The following is a 15,583-nucleotide window of genomic DNA, read 5'->3' on the forward strand; positions in this document are numbered from 1 at the left end:
GTATTTAATTATTGAAAACAAGTTCCCTAGGTCCAAGAAAGTCAGAAATCCTTCAGTGCAGAAGCTTTAATGAAATAATGAGACACTTATGACAAGGATTAAACTACACCTACTTATGAAGATGAGTAAGGAGTTCGGTACCATCTGTAATGCAGAATCTCTGTAATAAGTTCCTGAAAGGTACTGACATAGTCTATTAACAGCCCAGAATATCTATAGGAGCTATACTATGTTTCTATCTGTTTTTAATAGGTCGTAATAAGTGGCAGGGTGTCCATTCTCTTCTAACTTCTAGGAAAGAGAGGAAGCTTTTAATCTCCATTACCTTTACAGAACTGTCTGTCTTCTGAGAAATGAAACTGCTTGTATGGTTCTGTTTGTCTCCCATTGGATTTGTGGATCTCCTGTTCATGTGAATACTGACAATGCTAACATGACATGTGCAGCCACACTGTCACTTCAGTTTTTTCCTGAGATTCACATTGCTTCCCTCCTTTTCTCCACTTTTATTTTCCCCAAAGTAGCAGAACAACCAATGAGCTAGCAGTTCTTATTTTTTTCTAATGATGTTTTATTAAAAGAAATTAACTTTTTGTTTGTGTTTAAAGCCTGAATTTATCTAGCTGTAGAATCTGTACTAAATACTGTTGAACAGATTATGTTTGAATTTCATATTTAGAAGTCTAGTGTGCAAATGTGAATAAGTTACATCTGTGGACTGCAGCCGAGGGAAATGGCTAATATTTAATAAAGGACTGTGCTAACTCAAGTTTGTAGTTTCTGGCAGCAAAGTGGTTTAGGAATCTGCAGGAGGCAATTCAATGAGTAGCCTTTTATTTTCATACATTTACCCATAACTACATAGATTGAGTTAAAATAAAAAATGAGAATGAACAATTCTTGTTGGTACAAATTCTTTGTCTCTTTCTTTGCACCTCTAGAAGTCACAAATCCTAAAGCATTCACTTCTGTATTGCAATTTCATTGTCATTTATCTTTTACATGGAAAACCTAGTAAATATCAATCTATTTTTTTTAAAGTCAAATCTGAGGAAAAAAAAAATTAAAAAATGAATGTAGTAGGATCAGGATGACCGTATTTTCAGAACTAAAAAAATCACATCTTTAAGCAATATCATATTGTTTTCTACCTGGATTTTCACATTATTATTCCGTATCTTTTTCTGCCACTTGTTCCAGCCAAATTCTTCTCTGTCCCTTTGCCTGCTCAGGAATGTCTTTATTTATTTTATTAGCTAATTTTCTTTCATTTATCATCATCTCTTTCACACTGATATGAGTTGTTACCATCGTCTGGTTAGACATTGGAAGTGTTTTCAAAGGTTCACTTATGGTATTCCTTCACTGAAAGACAGGCATATTTTTCTTCTCCAATCCAGTTCATTTTTTTCCCCATACCTCTAGAACACTTCTTCTCCTCAATTTCCAGCAATTCTGCAACCATTCATAAGTGTCCTTGCAGATTTATGGTGAAGTAAGTAGATATTTCTCCCCCAGGCTTTGAGAAATCCTAATTTTGTACCATTCAGTAAAAATAAGCCTCCCTGCATTCTTTACTACCCAAAAAGAAGACAGACATTTATTTTAAGGGAGTAGTTACAGTAAAGTAGTATACAATGGCATTTCAAGATATGTAGAAAATATAAGTGACCTGAAGTCAATTACTTTTAACTTCAAGTGGAGTTTTAATATCTAAGGTAATATCTATGTATGATATGCAGTGGGTTGTGTATATGCAACTTATTCTGAGCTCTTCTGCACTGTGCAGCACTGTGCCCTAAACATGCCCTGGTGTTTCAGAAAAATGACATCAGAAAGTGCTCATTTATGCAGCACTGGGCTTCCTGGAAATGCTATTAGGGACCTCATAAGTGCATCATCTTCATAGAATAACAGGCGGTTAAGTTGCTTCAAACAGAGTTTTCCCAATTTCTGGTCCAGTGTTTTGTCAGCTGATATTACGTCAGAATGGGTCTCTAGATGTAGTTTTCCTGACAAAGTAAGTGTTTATTGTGCAGCTTGTAATAGGATGAGCCATGAACTTTGGTGAGAAAGTCCACTTTCTTTGGCAAAAAGAAAATAGCAAAGACAACAGTTCTTATGACAATCTTGATAGAAGGCAATGCATTTTAATTCCAAGAGGTTTTATTCTGTAATGATTTAGTGAAAAACATGGACCTTAAATGATAGACTTCCCTGATACTCACACACACATACATTAAAAAAATAGCCATCAAGGTAGATGAGATTAAATCAGAAAGCATTTGATTTTCCTCGGAATTCCAAATAAACCAGTAAGCTTCAGAGGGACATTGCATTCTAAAGTTCCAAATCACTGCACAAAACCATTTTTTTTTCCCAAGGATAGATTAATTTTAATTAAAACTTATTGACTCTGACATGAAGTGCTGGGCTGACAAAAATGGACCTGTCTCAGTTGTATCTTTATGCTCTAGTTAGTACTATGAGTTCAACAATCTCACCTCTTGAATATAAAAATTTTAACAACTGAAGAGTTCAGCAATTTCACCTCCTCATGATGCTGAGATAATTGCATTTATTCCTAAGATGGACATGTAATGATTCATCTTCCTGTACCATTCATTAACTGGGATTGGAACAAAAATGAATTCTTGAAACTAAGCCAATTTAATTTGGGCTTGCATTTAAAAAAAAAAAGTGTATGTTTTGTGTGCTTCCCAGCTCAACGAAATACTATGATTGGAGAATTCATTTTCATTTGGAGAATATGTATCAATATTTAAAGCAAGAAATTGGATCTTTGAATAAAGTTGAAGGCAAAAATAGTTTAATTGCTACTCAGCAGGTATTTTTGATGCAGAGATTCTTCTAAATGAAAATATAAATTATAAAGAACCTCAGAATTAGGTTGAGAAGGAAAAGAGGAAGATATATCACTTAAACAATAGATAATGGAGGAATATTATATAGCTCAGGCTCACTTAAAACAAGCTCTAGAACTTTGGATATTAAGAACAGAGGTAAGAGTGTCTCAACTTCTCAGCAAAGTTGTTTTGGCTGATGACAGATTATATTGCCCTAATGACTGATGCACTGGCCTAGTTCAGGACCAGTCATTCATACTGACTTTATTTCTTTGTTCTTCCTTCAAGTAATTTAGAACATCTGTAAGAGTACGTCTGCCCATTTGTCGATATTCACAAAAGCCTGGAAAAGCCAATGTCACTCCTGTCTTCAAAAAGGGCAGAAAGGTTGACTCAGGAAACTACAGGCCTGTCAGCCTCACCTCCATCCCTGGAATCCCTATTATTCACATAATAGCCAGCACTATATTTACTCCACTAACACAGAGCCCCAGTATTAAATGGAGATCTTTCTGAAGTAAAATATACTCACTACCTTAATGCTTATAAAACCCAGACTCCATGATGCTGTCAAAATAAATGAATTCCAGAGGTGTATGATCATCAGGAAGATAATCTAGTATTCCAGTCAGCTGAAGATAGGAAACTCCTAGGACCCATAAATCTTATAATAACATGAAAGGAAGAGAAATTAGTCTCTTTGAACTTGTTCCCGAGATATGGAAAACTTCAACTTTTATCTACTATACTGAACAACAGAAATTCATAAACAATTCAGTGCATGGATGTGTTCTCCTAGGTTCCTTTTCACAAAATGAAAAGGATAATCTTAATCTTACTGTTATTCAGGGAATCATCTATCTTCTACTTTACATATATATTAGCCTTTGTTTCTGTCACAGATCACCTGGACACATTGACACTCATCACAAGTTTGGAGGCCACTTAAGGTCCAAATTAATCCTCTGAAAGTAGAGATTCCACCATAAATCTCTTAAGATGTTTTCCAGGTGACTAAAAGGAATTTCTAAGATTAAAATCCCAAATTCTCAGGGAATGAGAACCAATTTATGCAACATATAACTACCATGGCCTTCAAGATCAACATAACCATTGCTTTCCTTACATAATAAGGAGCTTTATCACCAGTCAGCTCACCCAAAGAAGTGTCTCTGTAAATGATGTCATCCAAAGAATATGATAGCTGTGTATATTTCACAAGGAGAATCTTATCTCTTTACCTGAATATGTATGTTGAAATCATTTCTGTGCTGGATGCATTTACACAGTTGGTAACCATCATTGGACTGTGTAGGATTTAATTTTTGCTGTCTGCTTTGTGCTCATCATATATTCTCTTAAATTGGTCTAACTTTGAGAATAAGGAGTATAATAAGTATGAATTACCTTGAATACATCATCCTGAGACAGAGAGGAAAGACAGATATCTGAAAACTTAAATGTGTATTTTCTGGTTTTAATATTTTACATTATTAATCATACATAATACTTTGTTAGTAATATTTTAATTCACCTCTTGTTTTTTTGAAAGGTGACAAATGATAATTTTTGATGAAAGTTAAGAACAGAAAACTCTTCTGTAGCAGATGAAGTTTTCAATGCATTATTTCAAAAACCAATCAAATCTCTGTTTTTGGCCAGCACTTCTTGACTAGTGAAACACATCTCATTGGTGAAGCATCCAGAACTGCAAATGAAGCATAAAGCAGAATCCATGTACTGTAATGAGGTGCAAAGAAATATCAATTGATTGTGAGTCAGCTGAACATAAAATTGGTTGAAATATACTACTCTAAACCATGCATTCTGCAAGGTGCAGCATCTTCTGCGTATTGAGCCTGCTGTATCAATGTGTGTTACGTGTACTCTTCTGCTTATTCAACCACAGTATAACAGTTTTCTATTCCTGTCAGGTAATACAGCTATTCCTTTAGTCAGGGACATGAAGTCTCAGTTAGACATTTTCTAACTCTGATTGCCTGATTCTTCAATCTTTAAACTTTTAAAACTGTAAAAAGATGTTATTTATGTATTTTATACCATAAGTATGACCATGCATAAATTTATATACCCACACTAAAAGCTTAGGGTATACGGCCATTTCAGTAATCTGTCAGACACTGAGGAAAGTGGAGAACAGATTATAAGATCATTTTGTGACCCAGTTTACAGACATTATTTTGTGGAGAAAACCAGATATATTTGTCCTGTAGGAAGCCTTCCAGTCCTGCTGATATGAAACAAATTAACTATACATATGAATTATTTTAGTACAAACTAGAATTATGGTCTTGCAGGTTGAAGCAATTGTTTCTACATTTATTAGACAAATAGGTTGTTTTTTTGTTTACGAGATGCAATTTCTGCTCCTTATGTCAGGGCAGAGGGTTAAAAGACACATATCCCTAGATTTTAGGGGTTCTTTTCAAAATGGGAGATCTAACATCAATAAGAATTTTGCTAGAAAACATATAGGTCCATGAAATGGCTACATTATATGCTAGCAGAGTGCCTGGGTAAGAACAAGGGAGACAATGTGCACGCCTGTTTTTTTTTTTTCCTTGACTTGGTCTCAGAAGACAGCCAAGTCAGGAATTGGAAAGTATTTTCAGATCCAGCAATAGAAATGCAACCACAGAGTTATATTCATGCCTCCTAAATAAGGCACTTAGACAAGCATAAGAACACTTCATAGAATCTATTTTTAGTCACTCATGCAATTTTTGGTTGCGCTAATATTTTTTACATGCTCCTCTTTCTCTTTATTGGTTATACAAGAGGAAAAAGATGACTAGGCTTCTCAACTCCACACCTTAGACATCTATATTTAAGAAAAATGAATTTGGGTGTCTATGTTAGTAACTTCAGTCAGCAATTCAGACAATTTAAATTTGACCTCTGAATCTGTGTAAAATCAAGAACATCTTCATTTTTAAGCACAGAATTCCCTGAGCAAGGAATACTTAGAAATGTCCAGATCTGGCAGGTGAGGCAGGAACTGGACACTGAATCTTTGTTGCAGATTAGAGGTGGGCAGCAATGTACTTGTTGTTCCATTCTTTTTGTGAACATGTTGTGTAGCATATACACGCAAAACAGCAAAATCCAAAGTGCCTTTTTCCTTTTGTGCTGGAGAAAATATCAAACTTGGCGCTATACCTTTTCATGTATTCAAGACACAAGATGCAGCTTATGTGGTGTGCCCTAGAAATAGAGCCTTTCTGTTTCACCAAGCAAGTTGTATATATTGTGTAATATTCAGAAGGGTGAGAAGGACAGAGATAAGATAAATAATTAAAATTAAACATTTCATGTAATTACGTGCCTTATCATATTTGAATAAAATTTCCCATATTGCCTTTCAACTAATATATTAAGAGAATTCTGTGGAGACATTTGAAAAGCCATAATCTATATTGAGCTAAGGAAATTAACCGATAAGTCAAAGTTATTCGTGTTAAAGATGCCTTAAAAAGAGTTATATTGAGAAGTATAACTGGTTCTGAGGCATACCTGCTGCTTCATTTAATGAAGTAGTATAGTCTACTCTCATTAATAACAGAAAGATTTTAAATTAAAATTTTCACATTTCCCTTGTCCAATGTATTTTGGTTTTTTCCTGTTTTACTCATCCTGGAATGTGCAATTTACAGGGTCAGTGACAGTTTTTGTTTGTGTCCATACTGGGCCTAACAGCAGGATTTCCCAACTGAACATATGGCACATTTCCTAGTATCTGCATAAGGAGGAAAATTAGACCTATCATTGCTTTATCTGAGTCTTCATTTTTTCCTTTCTGTCGTGGTTTGACATGACAGCCTTTTCTGGTAAGGGGGAAGGAGCTGTAAAGATGGCTCCTGTAAGAAGTTGCTCACAACTCTCCCCAGCTCTGAGCTAGACCCACTGCTGGGGCTGAGCCAATTAGATGCCTCCACGATCACTTTTTAAGAAGAAGCTGGGAGAGGAGGCTTCTTCCTCCTTCTTCTTCCCATTTCTTCTTCTTCTGTCCTTTCTTCTTCTGGCTGGTGGTGGTGCAAGGAGTAGGATCAGTGGGAGAAACAACAACGTGGACTCCAAGGTCAGTGATGAAAGAGAGGAGGAGGTGTACTGGAGCAGAGACTCCCCTGCATTCTATGGAGAGAACTGGTGAAGCTGAGATTTATTTTCATTTCTTTAAAGACCCGGCATCAGTGGTAGAGATTCACTTTGATAATGACCCCATATCAGGGGCAGACACTCATGTTGCTAAAGCTGGTCCTGGACCAGGGGCAGCGATTCACTTCATTAAAGGCCCCGAGCCAGGGACAGTGACTATGCTCAGAGGAGGCCGTGTCCCGTTGGGGGGACCCAACCACTTCACTGCAGACCCCGAGACAGGGGCAGTGATTTTCTTCTTTAAAACTATGGCCGGAAGAGGCCGTGTCCTGAGGAAGGGACCCAATAGCCACAGCTGAGGGAAGGAACCCACAACAAAACAGCTCATGAAACATATGCCCAGAAGAGGCCTTGTCCTGAGACAGGGATCCTATAACTGCAGAAACTGCAACCGTGGCAAAGAACCCATGCCAGAGATATTCACTCGTGTGAGGGACTCTGTTTTACTTTTATTCTGTAGTGTTTCTTGTAGAGTAAACTTTTCTACTTTCCTCTCTAAGTCAAGTACTGGAGTCTGCTTTGCCTGGAACCATCATTGGCAGCGAGTCCCCCCTGCCCTTGTCTTAATCCATAACAACCTTGGTTATCTTTTTACTCCAATTTCGCTGGGGCCTCTGCCATCCTAATGAGGGTGGGGGTGAATGTAGGCACTGAGCAAGAGACTGTCGTGGTGCTGCTGTGCTAACTGGGCCAAACCATGACACTTTCATAGATTTAGAATTTAATTAAACCGAAACTGAACAAAACAAGATAAAAATCTCAGGTTCCAAATATTTTTTTTGTTAAATGTATTCTTTCAAACTAGTAAGTATGCAGGTAAAAATCTCATGTTTAACTTGCTTATCGAAAGTTTTGCTTGCTTTTAGAAAGTTTTAAAGCCATACTGATCAGTGGATGATGATTATTTCTGTCATTTACTTAGACCATCATGAGACACAGGGAAATGAATTGTTTGGTCTCATCACAGAACTTCAGCATACCTAATTAGGGACAATTGGCACTTCCCTGCTTAATAAGTCCAAAGCTGATCAGGAATCTCCTATCAAGACTTGGCCTTTTGGACTGATGTAGTCTATACTCCTTGGCTTGGGAATCTATATATGTCAAGGTTAATTTTATCTGTCATTAAAAATTAGACATTTTCTTACCTTTTCTTCCCTGTGTTGATGACATTAGTTCTGGGAATTTTCAAAGATGGGAATATCCAAATTTCTGTAAAGGTGCAAAATGTAAACTGACAGCTTACCTTTGTATATTATCCTGAATGTAAGTAGGTTAATCAGGGTGTTCTCTTATCTGTTCGGAAGATTGTGGTACGTTCTGGGTTTGTTCATGTCTGGAGAACAGTGCACAGACTGCTTCCACTGACACTAGAGCAGTTCCAATATTTGGAAATGTACTAGAGACATAGCACTGAACTGTGCTTTTGGGCCTTGATCCAAAGACTATTGGCATACAGTGTTATACCCGATTTCACTGGAATTTGGCTACTAAACTGTTGCTACTACAGGAAATAGTAATTCAACAGATTTTGGAACAGCAAAGTTCTAGTACCCTAAACACAGCAAGTAAGAGAACGGATTTGGGTTTGTGCATCTGGTGAGGGCACAGACATTATTCTTATCTGTAAGCTGAAACATATAATTTCAGCTTCATTCCTAAAATATTTAATAGATAATACACTTGCAAGGTTTGTGATGTCTAACTATTTTTGTAAAGCTTATTCTAAGGATAAATTATAATTATTTCATTATTTAGTATTACTGTTGTTGGAACGAATGAGTCTTTTGTGCATGAGATATATCTAGCAGCAAGACCAATGGAAACAGGAATGAGAGGGTTAAATATAACAGAAAGAGGTGGTTCGATCAGCACCAGAATCAATACAGCCTATAATGGCATCTCAAGTTTTTCTGTCCTATTTCCTCTGTGATGTGGTGGATATTATAGTAACTTAAGCACCTTTTCCTATCACTTGTCATAATTTTGTCAAACTTAAGATGGCAATGATATGGCTATTTACTGACTATATACTAATGGTCTTTCTGCTGCCAAATTCAATGGGTTATGCCTCAATTCTACCTACCCTTAGTCTATGTCCCTCACATACCAGGCAGCCCTGCGCAGGCCACTCTGACGTGCATTCATCCTCAGGGCTGCAGATCCCCTCCACCTCCTGCATGGGTCTCTGGGGCCCGCAGGCTCTCCAGCACAGCCTGCGCCATGGCCACCTCCTCACACAGTCTCCTGCCTGTCTGGGCACACTAACACAGAGCTGCTGGTGGCTCAGTCCTGCCATGGCCCTGCATGGGTTGCAGGGGTACAGCCTGTGTTCTTGGCACAGGTTGCAGTGGAGTCTCTGGTCCAGCGCTCCTCTTTCCTTCCTTCTTCTCTAACTGTGGGATCTGTATGGTCAATTCCGTTTTATACCACTCCTCCACCTCCCCTTCTGTTGCAGATTTATCTTATTAAATAGTGATGGCAGAGGCACCAGATTGGCCTGTCCAGGCTGGTCGTTGTTCCACCTCAGAGCCGGGGGATGTTTTGAGGACTGCTTATGGGGACAGCACTGCAGTCCTCTCCCCGTATTACCAAGCAAAAAGTGGTTCTACACAAACCCGTGACAGGTTAAAAAGAGAGTGTAGATTATCATTAAAGGGTAAATATGAGGAAGATGAAGAAAGACATTGAAAAGAATGGAATGAACATGGAAAACGGAAGTAAGAAAACAGGGAAATGAAGAAGATATTGAAATTAACATGAAAACAAGAAAACCAATATTAGATGGTTGAAAATAATGATGAATTTTTCTTTTACATTACTATACAGTGTTAATGGGTAATTTCTGTAACAAGGTTTGATCTCTTAGCTGGAATTTCAGTATATTCCATTGTCGATCTGTGACCTGACTACCAGGGAATAAAATCAGTATCACTTTTCTGTTCTCAATGAATGTTTAACTCAGTGAATTAAATAGTTCTTTCAATATTTAATTATTTTAAGAGAGAGCGAGAACAGCCTCAACAGCACAGACAAATTCCTGTTGGAATAAGCAAGAGAATGTTGATGAGGACTTTGTAAGCATATTTGAGGAAGCCAGAAGAGAAACGTGGGACTCAGTTTTTCATGTTCCCAGACACTGTTCTAACTGCCAGACTTCCTGTAATAAAAAGAAGCGTGTGTTTTGAATGACTGCTCAGACACCAGCTCAAGAGGAGGATTCATTTTTACAATTCTTGGGCAGATACTGATGCCTGCCTGCAGCCTGGATTTAGGTACTTCTGTCTTTTTGTGGTTGAGCTTTATCTGCATCCTTCTCTTTGTTATTTCCTATCCTAGATATTTAGGATTCTGGCTTCTATGACTTCTGTTCTTATGTGCTTAAATTTACAGTTGTAGATTTTGCTGTAGTTCTTGCTCAACTTCTCTCGTGAAGCTGAACCTTTAAACTTTGATGTGATAAAATACAATTGAATGTGTGCATTACCCCAAAACAAAGTCTGGTTTCACTTCACTTGCAGAAATGAAGTGAAATGTCCATCCTTGAATTTAATTTTAGTCCTTTAAAATCGTGTCCCACCTTGGAGCATCAGTCTGCTAATCTGAAGTCTTATAAATATAATAACACCATCCAATGTGCAAGGCCGCTGTTATTAACTTACATGTCTGAAAAACATTTGTTTGGATGTTTTTTCTTTTCATAATGAGAATACTATAACAATCAACCTTTCTTAATCTTAAATATTTAATTAAATGCTTTGGTAAGGACATATTGGAGAGCAATGGTAGCTGCATTACAGGTAACTATGTGCTATTAATGACTTAATTTCATTTAATGTCTGGATAAAAACAACAGAGATTTGACTTCCTGTATTTTTAAAAAATCCCACCCTTACCCCCGAACTCCAAGTGACTAATCTCTACCATTTTCTTCTGTGATTCTGTCAAACTGTACTTATGTGATATCGAGTAAATTAGAATGGAATTGTATCCAAAATTGTACTTGATAGTATCTTTTATCACAGAACAATTTTTGCCTTACGAGATGTAATGTATACCTTTATTGAGGTTCCATGACTTTACTTTGTTTAAGCTACAACTTCCTGTGAAATGTCTTTTCTGTGTGGCTACAATAACATATTTGTACACGTTCATAGGATCATAGAATGGTTTAGTATAATAGGTTTACCTCGAGAGCTTTTCGAATTCTGAAAGCAAATTCAAAGAAGTTTAATATAATATTTGAAATAGAAATGTTTAGCATAAATACAAAAATACCCGTACTTTCTTGGGAGCTTTCTAGAATAACTTTTCTTCCAAATTACTTGTAGCTGGAGCATGTTTATTAAGATTCAGCTTGGCTAGAGAAATAGATACTTGTATGGATATCAATGTAGTCTGGTTTGGTGGGTTTAATGATACTATCCCGGGCTTGTCTTTTCATTTTGAAGTAGGCTGTCAGCCATGTCAGGTAGTCGCTTAGACTATCTGGTACTTGTTTTTCCCATTCTATGCAATATCTTTACAGCACTTTGTGTTCAGGTCCATGAAATCCTTTGTAAATATGTTGTAGGAATGAAATTTATTATTATTATTATTACTATTAAACTGTAATTATCAAGAGTCTGGGCACATGTGCAAGTATAAATACACAAAATACTATGATAACAATCACTATCAACATTATTTGTCAGGCCCTGAAGTGTTAGGAAATGCCAGAATCACAAGGGCTTAAGTAGGCCTTGATTTACCTAGTGCATGTTCAGTTATACAATTAGGGGTGCTTTGAAAAAAGAAGCCTGTTCACAAAGGACCAATTTTTCTTCTAATATGGATATTGGAGGTTGTAGAGTGAGTGACCAGAAAAGAAAAGGAGATCTCAAGTGTAAGGAAGTTATATATCAAATAGTGACCAAAAAAAACCCCTATATGTTCCATAATTCTTACTTGAGAATTTCAGTCCAGTGATGCTGAAGTTATAATTCCCTAAATCTTTATAAATGGCAGCTAAACACTATGCCATTCACCACAGAAATTATTTTAATATTAAAAAAACTGACCCATTTGAAGATCTCTAACAGGATTGACATAAGGTGATTAGTACCTGTACTGTTTTGTTCTCAAACTATATTAGTGTATAGGAAATAAATTTTAAGTGTGATTCCATAGACTTCTATTGATTACCAGTTCCATTCTCATTCTGAAAGGATGGGTACTTCAGTGGGCACAGCCTACTCTGCTCAGGCGCCTTCATTCTTTTCTCTCTAAACTCTTCTTGCTAGGCCTCATTTCTTCCTTGATCCTTCTCAGACCAAATAATTATATTTTGGAAAAAGGTGGAAGTAACTAAGAAGAGGCTTTAGTAATAAGTCTACACTATAGAGACAATGCAATAATATAGGCTATATAGTAAACATGAGAGAGGGCAATTGTTTATTGGCCAAAGAGTCTCTTGGAGAGCAACAGTAGGGTCAGGAAAGAAAGGCAATTCAGTTTTTCACAACTCCCCTGCCATTATAGTTGAATTTTCTGCTAGCAGCAACTATGGAGTATTTGCTTTTACCTTTTCCATATTTAAGGTTTTACTTGCATGAGTACCTGCAGAGTACACTCAGTCCTTACCCCAAAATAAATGAAAAAATGTGAAGTTTTAAATATGTATTCCATTTTGTCAATAGCTCTAGAAATTTTTTACAAAAAAAAAGAATGTATGTCATAACTTTCATTTTAAATATCTGAAAATGAACACAAAGAAAGGTGAACATCATATGTTCAGATCTTGGTTGCAACTACAGAACATTTTGGCTTTGATGACCATTCATAAGGACACAATAAAATAGTGATGTAATTGTAGTATATGATAAAATACTGGTCTTGTTCATGTTCCATGGTCAACATTGACTTTGAACTGTTAAGTTGTGCATATGAGAATAACAATTATTTGAATCACTTGTAACAAGATGATTCTGTTTCTTAGAACAGATATGAACATTTTTTCTTTTTGATGTAATTACTGTAAAGGCAATTTTTCTTACATTACAAAGATCAATGCTCTATAATGTAGGCAAGGTTGTTTACCTAATATGAAATTTTTAATTTAAATGGCAAGATTTTTATGGCAAGATAGCCATAAATACTCATTAGTTCCTACTCCAGGATCTTGACAGTTACCAGCTTTGCCGTACCTGTAGCCTAGTACTTTTTAGCACAAATTGTAATACATTTCTCAAGTACAAATATTTTCATAATGCAGAGTATGCTATAGGCATAAACCCCAATATTAAAATCTAACTTTTGTACTTTGTAGGTTTTCACAAGAATTTTGGGAGAGGTTTTATTAGTGGATATTTTCTTGATGCTTTTAATAAATATTTGACATGGGTGTCAGTAGGGAATCTGCAATATCTCTTTGAGAGAGACTAGGAGATGAATTGCTTCTATTTATTTTTTTGATTTTGTTTTGTTTGAGAATCTGAATTGTAGCTGCCAAAAAAGCCTGCATGGGTACTCCCTTCTGAGCACATCAATACAACACTTTAATTAGCTGGAAGGTTGCTTATTCCCATATCTTCTGGGATTAAAATCGCTTTCAGTGGAAACGCTTTAATAATGGCCCTCATTTTATGTTGCTTTATTTGGAGATTTTGTAATTAGTGCTAAGATGTTAAAAGCTGTGGATAGAAAGTGAGATATTCTAAGGCAAATTGTTTTAATTGTCATTTTTCAATTTGACGGTGATAGAATAAATTCTGTAATGTTATGTAATGTCATCCTCTGGCACAAACATTGAAAGAAAAGAGGAAAATTATGTTTTGTGGTCAGGGATAGTTACTCTCTGTACACTTAGTGGTATTCTCCATGCGTATTATGCTGCAGAATCTCACTATGTTCCATTAGATGACTGATTCTGCTTCTTGCCCTTTTAGTTCCTATACTGTATGTGTACTGAGAGCTAGGCTTCTAAGATACTGGATTTTCCAAGAAGTAGACAGATATGGATCACCCAACGAAGTGATTGATTTTGCTTGGTTCCATCATGGCTGATTCTGTGCCATAAACTTTTAAAAGATGCTGAAGATGTCTTAAATTGAAATGTAAAACATATATAACCCAGTAATTTATTTTAATGATTGTTCAAGTTTGCATGCATGATAAATCATTGCCTTGTTACTGTATGTACAGTATGTAGCAGCAGTTATATATAGAATGTATGCTGCTTGCTTCAGTCATGAAAGTGATATTACATTTAAATGTTTGCAGTGAAAACCTGTGATCTCATGTAAGGTAGGGTATAGCTTTTCAGATATGAAACTAAAGATCTGTTGTTACAGTCTCAGCATTACATGTTATTTATGATATAAAAATTAGATTTAGAGTGGTCTTTCTGTCCTGTAGAGCTGCCTTTACATTAAGAAAAAAAAAAAAAGTCTACATACACAGTCACTGATGTTAGTCATTTTTACAGGGGAGGAAAGGAGGAGGGTAATATGCAGAAATCCTCCTCCTCCTCTTAGACAGTAGTAACAGTGTGAGGATGCCTTGTCCTCATTTTTTTTACTTCTGAGATTTTATTGCTGGCAGCCAGATGTGCTGAAACTCCTGACGACAGCATCTATTCACTGCGTGTTTTTAATAGGCTTAGAGAAATATGAGTAGAGTACATGAAAGCAGCTCAGCTTCACACTTCAGCTGGGAATGCCCAAAAAGCTTACTGCTGTTTAGAATTCTTGCTTCAGTCAGGAGAAAGCTGCACGGGTACTAAATCTTCTACAACTGAATTAGAAGAATAATGATTGTACAATTAACTATCAGCCCCTGCTCATTTAGGCACAGTTTTTACAGAGATCAGGAGAAATATGGAACTTGATTGGCATGTTTGCATTTGATGGTGTGTGCAAAATAGATGACTTTTAAGACAGGTGGTGAAGAAAAATAGAAGGGAAGGAAAGAGAGAAAATGCAATTTGAGACACTGCGCCAGGTCTGCAATTCTGTTTTATCTCATTTTCATGGGGTTTTCTCATCCCCTCCAAATATTTTACAAAATGATCTTTTTGGACAAACATTGAACAACACTAGGTGAGTAGAAATGAAACATTTTTTGCCTATAGCATTTTGATGTTTTGTTGATAGTAATCTGTTTGCATGTTTTTCAGTGGGGTACTTTTATAATTGCACTCTTAGATATTAGTATTTTTATGGTAGGAGTGGATCTCTTCTGGTGGTGTTCGTATGTTTTATGTAAGAATTTAAATGAGTACTCAATCTGCAGAAAGAAAGCCAGCAAAGCTGGAATAAAATATTTAAGATGGCTATGTAGCTTTCAAATACATTAGCTACCATTAGAAGCTAGCATTATTAGCTGTAATCCTTAAAGCATATTAAATATTCATAAACAAATTTTTCTGAGAAAATGATTTATATGTGGATGTGGCAGTGAAAGGATTAAATGTTCAAAGATGTGTCTATTTAACCATATATAATTTGTTGAAAGATGTAAATTAGTAGTCCTGCATACAATTTGCAAAATAGACAGAAAGC

The 15,583-nt window shown here is 36.2% G+C and overlaps 1 protein-coding gene across 27 annotated transcripts in view; it reads left to right on the plus strand.

Moving 5' to 3' along the window:
* The window catches only part of RIMS2 (regulating synaptic membrane exocytosis 2), a 466,103-nt gene that overhangs the window by 133,125 nt on the left and 317,395 nt on the right, over nucleotides 1-15,583 (plus strand). For 3 of the 27 annotated variants that reach the window (XM_061995383.1, XM_061995394.1, XM_061995393.1), the window contains exon 1: nucleotides 15,000-15,121. The exons of 23 other annotated variants lie outside the window; for them this stretch is intronic. In XM_061995383.1, coding sequence (XP_061851367.1) covers nucleotides 15,000-15,121 — 122 coding nt within the window. Of the gene's footprint in view, nucleotides 1-1,678; nucleotides 1,730-14,999; nucleotides 15,122-15,583 lie in introns of those variants that run through there. One more of the 27 variants, XM_061995384.1, reaches the window with a different exon arrangement.

Source organism: Colius striatus, chromosome 4 (genome assembly GCF_028858725.1).
Source record: "Colius striatus isolate bColStr4 chromosome 4, bColStr4.1.hap1, whole genome shotgun sequence".
Lineage (NCBI taxonomy): Eukaryota > Metazoa > Chordata > Aves > Coliiformes > Coliidae > Colius > Colius striatus.